Source organism: Heterodontus francisci, chromosome 3, assembly GCF_036365525.1.
Source record: "Heterodontus francisci isolate sHetFra1 chromosome 3, sHetFra1.hap1, whole genome shotgun sequence".
In the NCBI taxonomy this organism is placed as follows: Eukaryota; Metazoa; Chordata; class Chondrichthyes; order Heterodontiformes; family Heterodontidae; genus Heterodontus; species Heterodontus francisci.
Genome location: NC_090373.1, coordinates 8,712,066 through 8,729,228, shown reverse-complemented (window position 1 = coordinate 8,729,228; position 17,163 = coordinate 8,712,066). Strand labels below are relative to the sequence as shown.

At 44.4% G+C, this 17,163-nt stretch overlaps 1 protein-coding gene across 1 annotated transcript in view; it reads left to right on the top strand.

Annotated features, from left to right (window-relative positions):
• Nucleotides 1-11,278: 11,278 nt before the first annotated feature.
• The window catches only part of ogfrl1 (opioid growth factor receptor-like 1), a 55,609-nt gene continuing 49,724 nt past the window's right edge, over nucleotides 11,279-17,163 (top strand). The window contains exon 1 of the mRNA XM_068020116.1: nucleotides 11,279-11,860. Within this exon, the coding sequence (XP_067876217.1) occupies nucleotides 11,693-11,860 (168 nt within the window). The 5' untranslated portion in view covers nucleotides 11,279-11,692. The remainder of the gene's footprint in view (nucleotides 11,861-17,163) is intronic.

Genomic DNA, 17,163 nt, shown 5'->3' with positions numbered 1-17,163 from the left:
AACCAGTTGAGATACAAGGAGCCTCGATTCCCTCTATCAGCAGTTCAGATTCAACCTCGATAATCAAAAAGAACAAAAAACAAACAACAGTACAGCACAGGAACAGGCCATTCGGCCCTCCAAGACTGTGCTGATCATGATGCCTGTCTAAACTAAAACCTTCTGCACTTCCGGGGTCCATATCCCTCTATTCCCTTCCTATTCATGTATTTGTCAAGATGCCTCTTAAACGTCGCTATCGTACCTGCTTCCACCACCTCCCCCGGCAGCAAGTTCCAGGCACTCACCACCCTCTGTGTAAAAAACATGACTCGCACATCCCCTCTAAACTTTGCCCCTCTCACCTTAAACCTATGTCCTCTAGTAACTGACTCTTCCACCCTGAGAAAAAGCTTCTGACTATCCACTCTGTCCATGCCACTCATTAACTTTGTAAACCTCTATCATGTCGCCCCTCCACCTCCATCGTTCCAGTGAAAACAATCCAAGTTTATCCAACCTCTCCTCATAGCTAATACCCTCCAGACCAGGCAACATCCTGGTAAACCTCCTCTGTACCCTCTCCAAAGCCTCCACATCCTTCTGGTAGTGTGGTGACTAGAATTGCACACAATATTCTAAGTGTGGCCTAACTACGGTTCTGTACAGCTGCAGCATGACTTGCCAATTTTTATACTCAATGCCCCGACCGATGAAGGCAAGGATGCCGTATGCCTTCTTGACTACCTTATCCACCTGCGTTGCCACTTTCAGTGACCTGTGGACCTGTATGCCCAGATCTCTCTGCCTGTCAATACTCCTAAGGGTTCTGCCATTTATGTATACCTCCCACCTGTATTAGACCTTCCAAAATGCATTACCTCACATTTGTCAGGATTAAACTCCATCTGCCATTTCTCCGCCCAAGTCTCCAACTGATCTATATCCTGCTGTATCCTCTGACAATTCTCATCACTATCTGCAACTCCACCAACCTTTGTGTCATCCGCAAACTTACTAATCAGACCAGCTACATTTTCCTCCAAATCATTTACATACACTACAAACAGCAAAGGTCCCAGCACTGATCCCTGCGGAACACCACTAGTCACAGCCCTCCATTCAGAAAAGCACCCTTCCACTGCTACCCTCTGTCTTCTATGACAGAACCAGTTCTGTATCCATCTTGCCAGCTCACCTCTGATCCCATGTGACTTCACCTTTTGTACCAGTCTGCCATGAGGGACCTTGTCAAAGGCTTTACTGAAGTCCATGTAGACAACATCTTCCTTCATCAATCATCCTCGTCGCTTCCTCAAAAAACTCGATCAAGTTAGTGAGCACAAAACCATGATGCCTCTCACTAATAAGTCCGTTTGTTTCCAAATGGGAGTAAATCCTTTCCCGAAGAATCCTCTCCAATAATTTCCCAACCACCGATGTAAGGCTCACCGGCCTGTAATTTCCTGGATTATCCTTGCTACCTTTCTTAAACAAAGGAACAACATTGGCTATTCTCCAGTCCTCTGGGACCTCACCTGTAGCCAATGCAGATGCAAAGATTTCTGTCAAGGCCCCAGCAATTTCTTCCCTTGCCTCCCTCAGTATTCTGGGGTAGATCCCATCAGGCCCTGGGGACTTATCTAATTTAATGCTTTTCAAGACGCCCAACACCTCTTCCTTTTTGATATTGACATGATCCAGACTATCTACACTCCCTTCCCTGGACTCATCATCCACCAAGTCCTTCTCTTTGGTGAATACTGATGCAAAGTACTCATTTGTTCTGTGAGGAACAAACCTTGACAGTTTGATTTCCATGCTTGATAACTACTGTCTTACTATAACAACGTATTACCTTACCAGGGCCCTTCCATACCCGATGACCATCTCTTTTATGACACACCAAATCTCCTGAATTAAATTCCACCTCTGATGGCCTTATATGATACCTTCGAGCTCTCTGAATTTTCTCAGAGACCTCAGCCTTGATGAAAGCCTGTCATCTTGCATGTAAATACAACTATATGAATTTGGAGCAGAAGTAGGCCATTCGGCCCCTCGAGCCTGCTCCGCTATTCAATAAGATTATGGCTGGTCTGTTTCTGACTCGAATTCCACATTCCCATCTACCCCCGATAACCTTTGATTCCACTGCCTAACAAGAATCTATCGACCTCCTCCTTAAAAATATTCAATGACCCTGCCTCCACCACCTTCTGAGACAGAGAGTTCCAAAGTCGCACAACCCTCTGAGAGAAAAAATTTCTCCTCATCTCTGTCCAAAAAGGGCGACCCCTAATTTTAAAACAGTGCCCCCCAGTTCTGGAGTCACCCACAAGAGGAAACACCTTTTCCACATTCACCTTGTCAAGACAGTCCAGGATCTTTTTACTTCAATCAAGTCTCCCCTCACTCTTCTAAACTCCAGTGAAAACAAGCCCAGTCTGTCCAACCTTTCCTCATAAGACAACCCGCTCATTCCAGGTATTAATCGAGTAAACCTCCTCTGAACCACCTCCAACGCATTTACATCTTTCCTTTAATAAGGAGACCAAAACTGCTCACAGTATTCGAGATGTGGTCTCACCAATACCCTGTATAACTGGAGTATAATATCCTTACTTTTATTTTCAATTCCTCTCATAATAAAGGATATCATTCCATTAGCCTTCTTTATTACTTGCTGTACCTGCATACTAACTTTTTGTGACTCATGCACTAGAACACCTAGATCCCTCTGCACCTCAGAATTCTGCAGTCGGTCTCCATTTAAGTAATACTCTGCTTTTATATTCTTCCTGCCAAAGTGAACAACTTCACATTTTCCCACATTATACTCCATCTGTCAGATTTTTGCCCACTCACTCAACCTATCTATATCGATCTGCAACCTCCTTAAGTCCTCTTCACAACATACTTTCCTACCTACCTTTGTGTCATCTGCAAATTTAGCTACCATGCCTTTGCTCCCCTTATCTTAGTCATTGATATAAATTGTAAAAAGTTGATAAGTCACCAGGACCGGATCAGAGGCACTGGCCATAATCTTCCAATTCACCTTAGATACAGGGGTGGTGCCAAAGGAATGGAAAACTGCAAATGTTACCCACTTGTTCAAAAAAAAAGATTGTAAAGATAAGCCCAGCAACTGAAGGTCAATCACTCTCAGCAAACATCTGGAATTCAGCTCTTTTGTCCATGTTTGGACCAAATGGTCCTGGTGGAATCCAAACTGAGCATTGGTGAGCAGGTTACTGCTGAGTAAGTGCCACTTGATAGCACTATTAAAGGCATCTTCCGTCACTTTGCTGATGATCAAGAGTAAACTGATGGAACAGTAATTGGCCGGCTTGGATTTGTCACGCTTTTTGTGCACAGCACATCCCTGGGCAATTTTTCACATTGTCGGGTAGATGTCAGTGTTGTAGCTGTACTGGAACAGCTTGGCAAAGGGCATGGCTAGTTCTGGAGCATATGGAGCCGGAATGTTGTTGGAACCCATTGGCTTTGCCGTATCCAGTGCCTTCAGCATTTCTTGATATTACATGGAGTGAATCAAATTGGCTGAAGACTGGCATCTGTGATGTTGGGGATCTTAGGAGGAGACTTAGATGATCATTCACTCGGCACTTCTATGTTGGGCTCCCCCGTCATTGAAGATAGGGATATTTGTGGAGCCGCCTCCTCCTGTTAGTTGTTTAATTGTTCGCCACCATTCAAGACTGGATATGGCGGGACTGCAGATCTTGTCCCATCGGTTGTGGGACTTTTCAGTTCTGTCTAGAGCATGCTGCTTTGACTGTTTACCATGCATCTAGTCCTAAATGAGCTAATGGAAGATTGATCTTCATCTCAAGAGTGGTGGAATAAAAGGTGTGGCAATTATGTTACTGTTGTACAGAGCTCTGGTTAGCTCTGTGCAGTTCTGGGCACTGCATCTCATGGAGAATATATTGAAACTGAAGGAAATTGAAGATTTGCTAGAATGATGCTGGTATTAAATGTGTTAAATTAAATTAGGTGCTATATAAATATAAGTTGTTATAAATTATGAGGCCATACTAGTCTTGTATTCCCTTAAATATAGAAGATTAAGAAGTGGCATAATTGAGATGTTTAAGATGATTAAAGGGTTTGATAGTGTAGATAGAGAGAAACTTTCCTCTGGTGGGGGATGTTCAGAACAGGGGGGTATAACCTTAAAATTGGTGCCAGGTCATTCAGGGGTGATGTCAGGAAGCACTTCTTCACACAAAGGGCAGTGAAAATATGGAACACACTCCTGCAAAAAGCTGTTGAGGCTGGGGTTCAACTGAAAATTTCAAAACTGGAACAGATAGATTTTTATAAAATCAAAATACTGAAGATGCTGGAAATTTGAAATAAAAATAGGAAGTGCTGGAAATACTCAGCAGGTCAGGAGAGAGAAGCAGAGTTAACGTTTCAGGTCTGTGACCTTTCATCAGAACTGGCATAGGTTAGAAAAGAATGAGGTTTTAAGAAAGTGAAGGGGAAGGGGATGGGGCAGAGAACAAAAGGGAAGGTGTGCGATAAGGCAGAGGGCAGGAGAGATTAAATAACAAAGTCCTCGAACAAAGGCAAAGAGAGTGTTAATGCTTGTGGTGAAAGACAAAGCATTAGTCCAGAGAGAGTGTTAATGGCAGAATAATGAGCAGCTCTGTCCACATGAAAAACAGGCACATGGTTAAAAAATAAAATAAAATAATTTAAAAAAAGAAAATATGAAAAAAGGCCAGTCATGCTCTGAAATTGTTGAACTCAATGTTGAGTCCACGAGGCTATAGAGTGCCTAATCGAAAGATCAGGTGCTGCTCCTCGAGCTAATGGTGATGTTCACTGGAACACTGGAGCAGGCCAAGGACAGAAAAGTGGGCATGAGAGCAATGGGGGGAGTGCTGAGATGGCAAGCAACCGAAAGCTCGGGGTAATGTTTTCAGAGATAGATTTTTGTTCAGCAAAGGTGTTAAGGGTTACAGAACCAAGGCAGGTCGATGGAGTTAAATAAAGATCAGCCACAATCTCTTTGAATAGCAGAACAGGCTTGAGGGACTGAATGGCCTCTTCCTGTTCCTGTATCCTGTTTTTAAGAGACATTTGACAAGATGTGGAATTAAGGGGAATGTGATCACATGGACATAGAGATGGTTGGAGGGCAGAAAGTAAAGGACAGGGGAAAAGGATACTTCTTGGAATAGACAGGTGACGTGTATGACCTTCCACAGGGTGCATGCTGGGGCTGCTCTTGTTTGCTATATAGAGCAGTCATCTGGACTTAGGAGTTGAGGGAAAAATGTCAAAAAGTTGCTGATAATTGGGGAAGGGGACAAGTTAAATTATGCCACAGACTGGAAAAGACTGCAGGAGAAGAGAGATCGGTTCACCACACAGGGCAGATAGGTGGCAGATGGAGTTCAGTGTAGAAAAATGTGAATTTGGAAGTAAGAATAGGGAAAGAAAATTCTCCTTAAATGAAAGAAAGACAGAAAGAAAAACGTACATTTTTATAGCGCCTTTCACAACCTCTGAACGCCTCAAAGCACTTAACAGCCAATGAAGGACTTTTTGAAGTGTAGTCGCTGTTGGAATGTTGGAAGTGCAGTAGCCAATTAATGCACAGCAAGCTCCCACAAACAGCAATATGATCATTTTTAGTGATGTTGATTGAGGGATAAATATTGGCCAGCACCCTGGGGCGAACTCCAATGCATCTCTTCAAAATGGTGCCATGGGATCTTATACATCCACTTGAAAGGGAAAACATGATGGGCCAAGTGGCCTCTTTCTGTGACGTAAACTTTTTATGATTCTCTGACGGGTCCTCGGTTTAAGGTCTCATCTGAAAGACAATGGCTGTGAAATTAGACAGAGCCTGAAAATGGGCACGAAGAACTGCAATACAGGATAACCCTGAGCCTGCTGCTTCCGATGTAGACAGCAGGCAAACTTTATGCTGTCTGCTAATTTAAATGATTGCAGATTGCAGCCAGCCTAAGTGGGCTGTCGAGTGGTTCAACACCTGAGCAAGGGGCAGCAAATCTTGAGAGGCGAGCACAAGTTAAAGCCAACCTGTACCTCTTGAAAGGGAGGTACATTGTGGCTGGAGCAGGTGCTGAAAGTCATTCTAAAAGTAATTTTGACAATGTGAGCTATCAATAATGGCACCACACAGCAGAGCTGGCTCCAAGATTTTCTGATGCTGACTGGAGGCCTTAGTGCTGGAGATAAGGGGAGGAGAGATGTGATCTATTCACAGCTGGCTCTCCAGAAAAACTTTGTAAATGCCAAGGGAGCAGATAGCTGTGGTGGTCAATGCCAGGAGTCATACGAACATACGAATTAGGAGCAGGAGTAGGCCACTCAGCCCCTCAAGCCTGCTCTGCCATTCAGCAAGATCATGGCTGATCGGATTGTAACCTCAACTCCACATTCCCGCCTACCTCCGATAACCTTTCACCCCCTTGCTTATCAAAAATCTATCTACCTCTGCCTTAAAATTATTCAAAGACTCTGCTTCCAATGCCTTTTGAAGACTCACAACCCTCAGGGAAAAAAAATTCTCCTCATCTCTGTCTTAAATGGACAACCCCTTATTTTTAAACAGTGATCCCCTAATTCTAGATTTTCCCACAAGAGGAAATATCCTTTCCACATCCACCCTGTCAAGACCCCTCAGGATCTTATATGTTTCAATCAAGTCACCTCTTACTCTTCTAAACCCCAGCGGATACAAGTCCAGCCTGTCCAACCTTTCCTCATAAGACAACCCTCCCATTCTAGATATTAGTCTAATAAACCTTCTCTGAACTGCTTCCAACGCATTTACATCCTTCCTTAAATAAGGAGACCAATACTGTACACAGTACTCTAGATGTGGTCTCACCAATGCCCTGTATAACTGAAGCATAACTTACCTACTTTTGTATTCAATTCCCTTCGCAATAAATGATAACATTCTATTAGCTTTCCTAATTACTTGCTGGACCTGAATACTAACCTTTTGCGATTCATGCAGCCCAAGCATCTGGATGCAGTGCTTTAAGAAGGTGGCATAGTGGCGCAATGGTTAGCACCACAGCCTCACAGCTCCAGCAACCCGGGTTCAGTTCTGGGTGCTGCCTGTGCGGAGTTTGCAAGTTCTGCCTGTGACTGCGTGGGTTTCCGTTGGGTGCTCCGGTTTCCTCCCACAGGTAAAGGCTTGCAGGTTGATAGGGAAATTGGCCATTGTAAATTGCCCCTAGTGTAGGTAGGTGGTAGGAGAATTGAGGGAATGTGGGGATGTGGTAGGGGACATGGGATTAATGTAGGATTAGTATAAATGGGTGGTTGATGGTCAGCACAGACTTGGTGGGCCGAAGGGCCTGTTTCAGTGCTGTATCTCTCTATGACTCTAAGTTCAATGACCTCATGTGAGTGGTCAAGGTAAGTGAATGCACTCTCAAATACCATATTCCTCCAATTGAACCATTAGCCTCACACACTGCTCAATTCATCACATCTACATCACTCACCCAGATCTTTGACCAGAAAGTTATCTGGAGCAGCCATATAAATATTGTGGCTACTAGAGCAGGTCAGAGGCTGGGTTCTGAATAACTCACCTTCTGACTCCTGAAAGCCTGTCCACCATCTGTAAAGTATAAGTCAAGAGTGTGATGGAATACAAGAAGCTTGACACCATCCAGGAAAATGCAGCCCACTTGATTGGCACCCCATTCACCATCTTCAACTTTCATTTCCTTCACCATCAATGCACAGTGGCAGCAGTGTGTACCATCGACAAGCAGCAATGCATCACGCCTCCTTCAACAGCAGCTTGTAAGCCTATGACCTCTACCATCTCCGTTTCTTCACTTTCGCTGGATCAAAATCCTGGAACTCCCTTCCTAATAGCATTATGGATGTACCTACCTCACATGGACTGCAATGGTTCAAGAAGGCATCTCACCACCACCTTATCAAGGGCAAATAGGGATTGACAAACAAATGCTGGCCTTGCCAGTGATGCCCACATCCCATGAATGGATAAAAAAAGTACTCTTTTTCTGTCTGTTCATTAATTTTTAATGATTTCTGTACTTGGATGTCTAAATTTCTCTGCTCTTCCACAGTTCCTAGCTTCTCACTATTTAGAAAATACCCTGATCTCTCTTTCTTAGGTCCAGAATGGTGACCTCATACCTTAGAGTCACAGAGAGATACAGCACTGAAACAGGCCCTGCGGCCCACCGAGTCTGTGCCAACCAACAACCACCCATTTATACTAATCCTACATTAATCTCATATTCCCTACCACCTACCTGTACTAGGGCCAATTTACCTATCAACCCGCAAGTCTTTGTCTGTGAGAGGAAACCGGAGCACTGGGCGGAAACCATGAGGTCACAGAGAGAACTTGCAAACTCCGCACAGGCAGTACCCAGAACTGAACCCGGGTTGCTGGAGCTGTGAGGCTGCGGTGTTAACCACTGTGCCACCCACTGAACCACATTGAACTTCATCAGCTAAGGTTTTGCCCACTCACCTGATCTCTCAATTATAGTTTCATTTACTTCTTCCACACCTTCAACTGTTGCTTGCACTATTTTGGTGAAAACTGAGACCAGGTTCATCTACATTGATTACCTCCCCACTACGAAGATGCCGACAGAAACCCCTTTTCATTCATTTCTCCTGTATTCCCACTTAAATTTTCCTACTCTGCTTTCTAACAGCTGCCCCATATCAGCTCAACTCATATTCATAGAAGCAATACATGAATATGGGAAATAGTACATAGTATATGAGGGATTATGTGGAGAGACTGGAGAAACTGGCAATCTTTTCTTTACAGAGAAGAGTAAGAGGTGATTTGAAAGAGATGTTTAATAAATTATGAGGCATGTTGATATAATAGATTATGAAACTGTTTCCAATGGCAACAAAGTCGGTAACAAGATGACACAGGCTTAAGATAATAAAAACAGACAATGTTGGAAATATTCAGCAGATCAGGCAGCATCTGTGGAGAGAGAAACAAAATTGATGTTTCCGGTCGATGACCTTTCATCAGAACTGGGAAACGTTAGAAATGTAATAGGTTTAAAGCAAGTGAAAGGGAAGTGGGGGGGGGTGGGGGGGGGGGGGGAAGAACAAAAGGAAAGGTCTGTAATAGGGTGGCGGGCAGGAGAGATTAAATGACTAAAGCGTTAGTCGTGCAGAGTCAAAGGGAGTGGTTATCGGGCAAGAAAAGAAACTAAAGAAGTACCTAGAGCAGATGTGAATGGTAGGACAATGAACAGCTGCCATCTGAAAAAAAAAAGAAGAGAAAAGCAAGAGTAAGACCAAAACATGCAAACAAGGAAACAAAATGAGGGCAGAGATTACAATCTGAAATGGTTAAACTCAGTGTTGAGTCTGGAAGGCTCTAAAGTACCTAAGTGAAAGATGAGGTGCTGTTCCTAGAGCTTATGTTGACCTTCATTGGAACTGCAGTAGGCTGAGGACAGAGGGGTCAGTGCGAGAGCAAAGTAGAGAATTAAAATGACCGAGTAGCTCGAGATCATGTTTCTGGACTGAATGGAGGTGTTCGGCAAAGTGATCACCCGGTCTGCGTTTAGTCTTCCTAATGTAGAGCAGACTGCATTGTGAAAAGTAAATACAGTATACTAAATTGAAAGATGTACACATAAATCACCTGGAAGGAGTGTTTGTGGCCTTGGACAGTGAGAGGAGGGGAAGTAAAAGGGCAGGTGTTACACTTCCTGTGCTTGCATGGAAAGGTGCTGTAGGAAAGGGTTAGGGTTAGAGTTGACAGAGGAGTTGACCAGGGTGTTGCAGAGGGAACAGTTCCTTCCGAATGCTGAGAGGGGAGGGGAAGGTGGTGGTATCATGCTCGAAGTGGTAGAAATGGTAGAGGATAATACATTGAATAATGCGGCTGGTGAAGTGGAAGGTTAGGACAAGGGGAATCGGGGAGCGAGGGGAAGGGGTGAGAGCAGAAGTGCGTGAAATAGATCGGACATGTTTAAGGGCCCTGTCTATCATGGTGGGGGCATCCTCAGTTAAGGAAAAAGGAAGACATAACTGAAGAAGTAAAATGGAAGGTTGCGTTGTCCGAACAGATGCGACGGAGAAACTGGGAGAATGGAATCGAGTCCTTGCAGGAACTGGGGTTTGAGGAAGTGTAGCCCAGGTAGCTGTGGAAGTCCGTGAGCTTGTAGTGAATATCGGTTCATAGCCTATCCCCAGAGATGGAGACAGAGAAGTCGAGGAAGGGAAGAGCCTAAGATGGACCGTGTAAAGGTAAGAGAAGGGTGGAAATTGGAAACAAAGCTGATGAAATTTTCCAGTTCAGGGAGAGAACAGGAAGCGGCACTGACACAAAAATAAAAGCAAAATACTGCGGATGCTGGAAATCTGAAATAAAAACAAAACATGCTAGAAATATTCAGCAGGTCAGGCAGCATCTGTGGAGAGAGAAACAAAGTTAACGTTTCAGGTCTGTGACCTTTCATCAAAACAGTTCACTGACACTCTTGACTTGTGCCTTGTAGATGGTGGACAGGCTTTGGGGAGTAAGGAGGTGAGTTTTCTTCTTCTTCTTTGGCGTCCTTATCTCGAGAGACAATGGGTAAACGCCTGGAGGTGGTCAGTGGTTTGTGAAGCAGCGCCTGGAGTGGCTATAAAGGCCAATTCTAGAGTGACAGGCTCTTCCACAGGTGCTGCAGAGAAATTTGTTTGTCCGGGCTGTTACACAGTTGGCTCTCCCCTTGCGCCTCTGTCTTTTTTCCTGCCAACTACGAAGTCTCTTCGACTCGCCACAATTTAGCCCCGTCTTTATGGCTGCAGAATTCCCAGCCTCTGATTGGATGATTCTTGACTGTCAGTCAAACAGCCTTTTTCCCAATATCTTTATAAGTAATACAAGAAAATAAAAACACTTTAAAAAAAAAATGTTTAATTTTTCTCCCGAGTTGCTCAGAGCGGTGTCCCGACGGCAATTCCTGGAGACTGCAGGCCCGTCCTGGAAGTTTGGCTTTCTTTAGCCTTTGGGTTGCAGAGTACACGCTGTGGTTCTGTGGAGAGAGGCGAGAAGATGTAACCTTCCGATGGCTCGGTGCAGATTGATTCCGACAACAAGTCTTTTGCTGAAATGCTGTTTTCAGTCCCTCTGGTTGGCCTGAAATTGACGCGAGGGCTAATTGTAACATTTCACTGCAATGTGTGGAATCAAACAGCAGATGCCGCCGGCTTCCAGCTCGGAAACAAGCACTGCCTCTGTCTCTTCCCCACCCCCAACCCGTGTGTCTGTGGGCAGCACCGAGTGCCTCTCCCGGAAATATTATTGTAATCATTCAGTAAAAGGATACAGCGGGTTGCGGCATTGGCAATAAGAGGCAGGCTGGTAGCGATGGGCAGTAACTGATACAGGGAGGAATGTATCAATATTGCGGCTACTCAGTATCACTGTGAACAGCAGCATTGCACACAGAGGGAGCACTTCCTGCTCCTGGGAGCAGGACATTCCTCTTTGGCACAAACTGACCAGCCAGCCGTCTGCTTTACATTGTGTGCGTTCATTTTTTATTTAAAGAAAGGAAATGTATTTATGAAAAGGGGAGGTCTGTGAGCTGTTAGTTGAGTGTCACCCCAGTGTGGATGGGTGGTTGTGTGTGTGGGGGGTTTCTGGCCGGGCATTGCCCGCTTGTCAATGGGCAATTCGCAGTTTTGGAGCGTCAGGGAGCCAGCTACTGTGGAGGAATGTGACTCAACCTGGCAGAGCGATTCGGAGCCCGAGGAGCAGCAGCAAGCTGGGCCAGCCGGGGAAGGAGAAGGCAGCAGGAGTACAGAGGAAGCTGAGGCTGGCAGCGACGATCAGGTACAGTAAAAACAGCGAGGCAGTGAGCCGGCTGGCGCACGCAGTTCTGGGCAGCTTGGACCTATTGGGAATTAGAGCTGCCCCATTTTTGTAGGTCAGGGCTATGGGTTTCACATGGGATGCTGAGGAGTAGAGGAACAGTAGGCCGTTCAAACCTTCCAGCTTGTTAAAATCATAGAAAGTTTAAGGCACAGAAAGAGGCCACTTGGCCCATCGTGTCTGTGCCGGCCAAAAAAAACGATCCACCTATTCTAATCCCACCTTCCAGCATTTGGTCCATAGCCCTGCAGATTACAGCACTTGAGGTGTTTATGCAGATTCCTTTTGAATGAGTGGAGGGTTTCTGCCTCAACTACCCTTTCAGGCAGTGAGATCCAGACCCCCACCACCCTCTGGGTGAAAAAGTTTTTCCTCATCTCCTCTCTAATTTTTCTACCAATCTCTTTAATTCTATGCCCCCGGTCACTGACCTCTCTCCTGTGGTGAAATATACCCTTCACCTCCACTCTATCCGAGGCCCCTCACAATTTTGTACATTTCAGTCAGATCTCTCCTCAGCCTTCTCTGTTCCAAGGAAAACAACACCAGCCTATCTAAGCTGCATTTTTCCAGTCCTGGAAACATCCTCGTAAATCTCCTCTGTACCCTCTCTAGTGCAATTACATCCTTTCTGTAATGAGGTGACCAGAACTGCACACAGTACTCAAGTTGTGGCCTAACCAATGAGTTATACAGTTCCAGCATAACCTCCTTGCTCTTATATTCTATACCTCAGCTAATAAAGGAAAGGATTCCATATGCCTTCTTAACCACCTTATCAACTGTCCTGCTGCCTTCAGGGATCTGTGGACATTCACTCCAAGGTCCCTCACTTCCTCTACACTTTTCCCATTAATCGTGTATTCCTTTGCTTTGTTTGACCGCCCCAAATGCATCACCTCACACTTCTCTGGGTTGAATTCCATTTGTCAGTTTTCTGCCCATCTGACCAGACCATCAATATCTTCCTGCAGCCTACAGCTATCCACCATACAGCCAATCTTTGTGTCATCTGCAAACATCTTGATCATGCCCCCTACATTTCCATCCAAATCGTTAATATATACCACAAAAAGCAGGGGACCCAGTACTGAGCCCTGCGGAACGCCACTGGAAACAGCCCTCCAGTCACAAAAACACCCGTCAACAATTACCCTTTGTTTCCTGCCACTGAGCTAATTTTGTATCCACCTTGCTGCATTTCCCTGGATCTCATGGGATTTTATTTTTTTAAATCAGTCTGTCATGTGGGACCTTGTCAGAAGCCTTGCTAAAATCAATGTAGACCACATCAACTGCACTACCCTCATCTATCCTACTTGTTACTACTTCAAAAAATTCAATCAAGTTGGTCCAACAAGATCTTCACTTAACAAATCCATGCTGACTATCCTTGATTAACCTGTGCCTTTCCAAGTGACAGTTTATCCTGTCTCTCAGAATAGATTCCAATAATTTGCCCGCTACTGAGATTAGACTGACTGGCCTGTAATTATTCCGTCTATCCCTCACTCCCTTTTTAAACAGAGGTACAATGTTAGCTGTCCTCCAGTCCTCTGGCACCACAGCTGTATCCAGTGAGGACTGGAAAATGATGATCAGACCTTCTGCTATTTCCTCTCTTGCTTCTTTTAACAGCCTGGGGTACATTTCATCGGGCCCTGGTGATTTATCAACTTTCAAGGATGCTAATCCCATTAATCCTTCCTCTCTCCCTATGTTTATCACATCCAATAATTCACACCCCTCTTCCTTAACTACAATATTTGCATTGTCCCCCTCTTTTGTGAAGACAGACGCAAAATATTCATTAAGAACCATGCCAGCATCATCCACCCCTACACATACATTACCTTTTTGGTCTTTTTTGGGCCCTACTCTCCTTATTTTCCTTTTGCTCTTAATGTATTGATAAAACATCTTTGGGTTCACCTTGATTTTGCTTGCCAGTATTCTTTCATGCCCTCTCTTTACTTTCCTAATTTCATTTTTGATTTCATCCGTCCACTTTCTATACTCCTCTCGGCTTTCTGCAGTATTAAGTTCTTAGTGTCGGACATAAGCTTTCCTTTTCTGCCTTATCTTACCCTGTAAAATCCTTGACATCCATGGGGCTCTAGATTTGGCTGTCCCACACTTTTTCTTCATGGGAACATGTTTACTCCGAACCCCTTGAATCTCCCCTTTGAATATCTCCCGCTGTTCTGACACTGATTTACCTTCGAGTAGCTGTTTCCAGTCCACTTTCACTAAATCACTCCTCAGTTTAGTAAAATTGACCTTGCCCCAATTGAGAACTCTAACTTCTGTTCTATCTCTGTCCTTTTCCATAATTATGTTAAAACTGACTGAATTATGATCACTACGACCAAAATGCTCTGCCACTGCCACTCCTTCCACCTGCCCAGCTTCATTTCCTAAAACTAAGTTTAAAACTGTGCCCTGTCTTGTTGGACTTGCTACATACTGGGCAAAAAGTTCTCCTGAATGCTACTGAAGAATTCTGCTCCCTCAATTCCTTTCACACTAAAACTATCCTAGTTAATATTTGGGTAGTGAAAATCCCCTACTATTACTGCCCTATTGTTCTTGCACTTCGCAGAGATTTGCCTACATATCTGCTCTTCTATCTCCCTCTGACTGTTTGGGGATCTATAGTACACTCCCAGCAGTGTGATTGCCCCTTTTTTGTTCCTTAACTCATTCCATATGGCCTCATTTCATCCCTCTTCACAGCTGTAATATTCTCTTTGACCAAAATTGCCACTCCCCCTCCTTTCTTATCCCCCTCCCTATTGCGTCTGAAAACTCTTTAACCAGGAACGTTGAGCTGCCATTCCTGTCCCTCCTTAAGCCATGTTTCTGTAATAGCTATGATATCATACTGCCACGTGTCTATTTGTACCCTCAGCTCATCTGCTTTATTTGCTATATCCTTGCATTGAAATAGATACCCTTGAGCACTGCCAAAGTCTTTTTTTTGCTTTCTAACCTTTGTTTCCTCTGTCTTCCAGGCTCATCCATTAATTTTCTGCCTTCCATTTTCATTTCTGATTTTGTCCCAACTGAGTCTACCCTCAGGTCCCCATCCCCCTGACAAACTAGTTTAAACCCTCACCAACAGCACTAGCAAAACGTCCCACAAGGAACTCAGTCCCGGCTCTGTTCAGGTGCAACCCATTCGGCCTGTACAGGTCCCATCTTCCCCCAGAGCTGGTCTCAATGTCCCAGGAATCTGAAGCCCTTCCTCCTGCACCATCTTTCCAGCCACGCATTCATCTGTCTTATCCTTCTATTTCCATACTCACTTGCATGTGGCACTGGGAGTAATCCAGAGATGACTACTTTTGAGGTCCTGCTTGCTAATTTCTTACCTAGCTCCCCAAATTCTGACTGCAAGACCACATCCCTCTTTCTACCTATGTCGTTGGTTCTAATGTGGACCACAACTGCTAGTTGTTCACCCTTCCCCTTCAGGATGCTGTACAGCTGCTCAGTGACATTCTTGACCCTGGCACTAGGGAGGCAACACACCATACCGGATTCACGTCTGCGGCCACAGAAACGCCTGTCTATTCCCCTGACTACTGAATCACCTATCACTATGGCTCTTCCAGTTTTCCCTGTACCCCCCTGTACAGCTGAGCCACCCGTGGTACCATGGCCTTGGCTGTGGCTGCTCTCCCCAGATGAAGCATCACTTTCCTCAGTATTCAGAACTGAATACCCGTTGGAGAGTGAGATGCACTCAGGGATCTCCTGCACTACCTGCCTGATTCTTTTTGACTGCCTGGAGGTCACCCATTCCCTCTCTTCCTGCATACTCCTTTGCTGTGGGGTGACCACATCTATAAACATGCTATCCACATAGTTCACATCCTCACGAATGCACCACAGTGTCACAAGCTGCCGCTCAAGTTCCGAAACCCTGAGCTCAAGCTACTGCAATTGACACTTGCTGCACAAATGGTTATCCAGGATACAGGAAGCATCCTGGAACTCTCACATAGCACAGGCGGTGCACTCTCGAGGTTGCAGCAACCCTGCCATTCCTTTATTTATTAGTTGACCCCTTTGCTACTGCTTTAAAAAAAGAAAACCTTACCAATAGTACACCATAGAATTATTGATAAAACCTTACGAGTACTGATAAATCCTACTACTAATAAAAAATACTAGCTAAAATAAACCTTACTCAAAACAAAAATACTTACTTATTCCTTATTCTTTGTACTTAAGTTTTTACTCGTTTTTAGTCTGCCAGTTGTTGATACGCTATAACCCAGCTATTTACACACACACCCTAACAGTAGTGTACTGACCTAGCTATTTACTGATACTCCCTAACAGCAGCTACTCACTAACCAATCACCTTACACCTTTCCTGTGATGTCACTGTTCACTTTTTTTCAAACTTGAGTGGAAGGTAAATGCTGTAGGCCACAATCCTTGGGTTTTATTTAACTGCTCCCCGCACCGTGTTCCCTTCGCAGGTCTGGTCCTGCCTGCTGTTCTCCCAGAAGATAAGTGTTCTGCTAGTCAATTCCTTGACTCCATGATCCCTTAATTATACACTTGCCTACTACAAATCTACAGACGCTGCTAGACCTGCTGAGTATTTCCAGCACTTTCTGTTTTTATTTCAGATTTCCAGCATCTGCAGTATTTTGCTTTTATTACAAATCTGTCTATCTCAGACTGTAAATTATTAATTGAGCTAGCATCTACTGCTGTCTGTTGGAGAGAGTTCCCCATTTCTACCATGCTTTGTATGTAGAGGTGCTTCCTAACTTCTCTCCTGAATAGCCTGGCTCTGATTTTAAGGTTATGCCCCTTGTTTCTTTTTATTCTATCAATTCCTTGCAAAATCCTAAAAACGTCAATTAAATCACCCCCTATATTCCAGGGAGTACAAGTCTGCTTTGTGTAATCTCTCCTCATAACTTAACCCTTGGAGCCCTGGTCACATTGAGGTAAATCTGTGTCGTATTCCTTTCAAAGCCAATATATCCTTTCTCAGGTGTGCTGCCCAGAGCTGAACACAATACTCCAGGTTTGGTCTAGCCAGGACTTTGTACAGCTGTAGCAAAACTTCCTCCCCTTTATATTCCAGCCCTCTAGTTATAAAAAGTAAAATTTCCCAAGCATTTTTGATGTTTTTTTGTACCTGACTACTGCATTTTAATGGTCTGTGTACATACTCATAATTGTCTTTGGACTGTTCCTAACTATTCACTCTTTTAAAAAAAACACTTGGATCTATC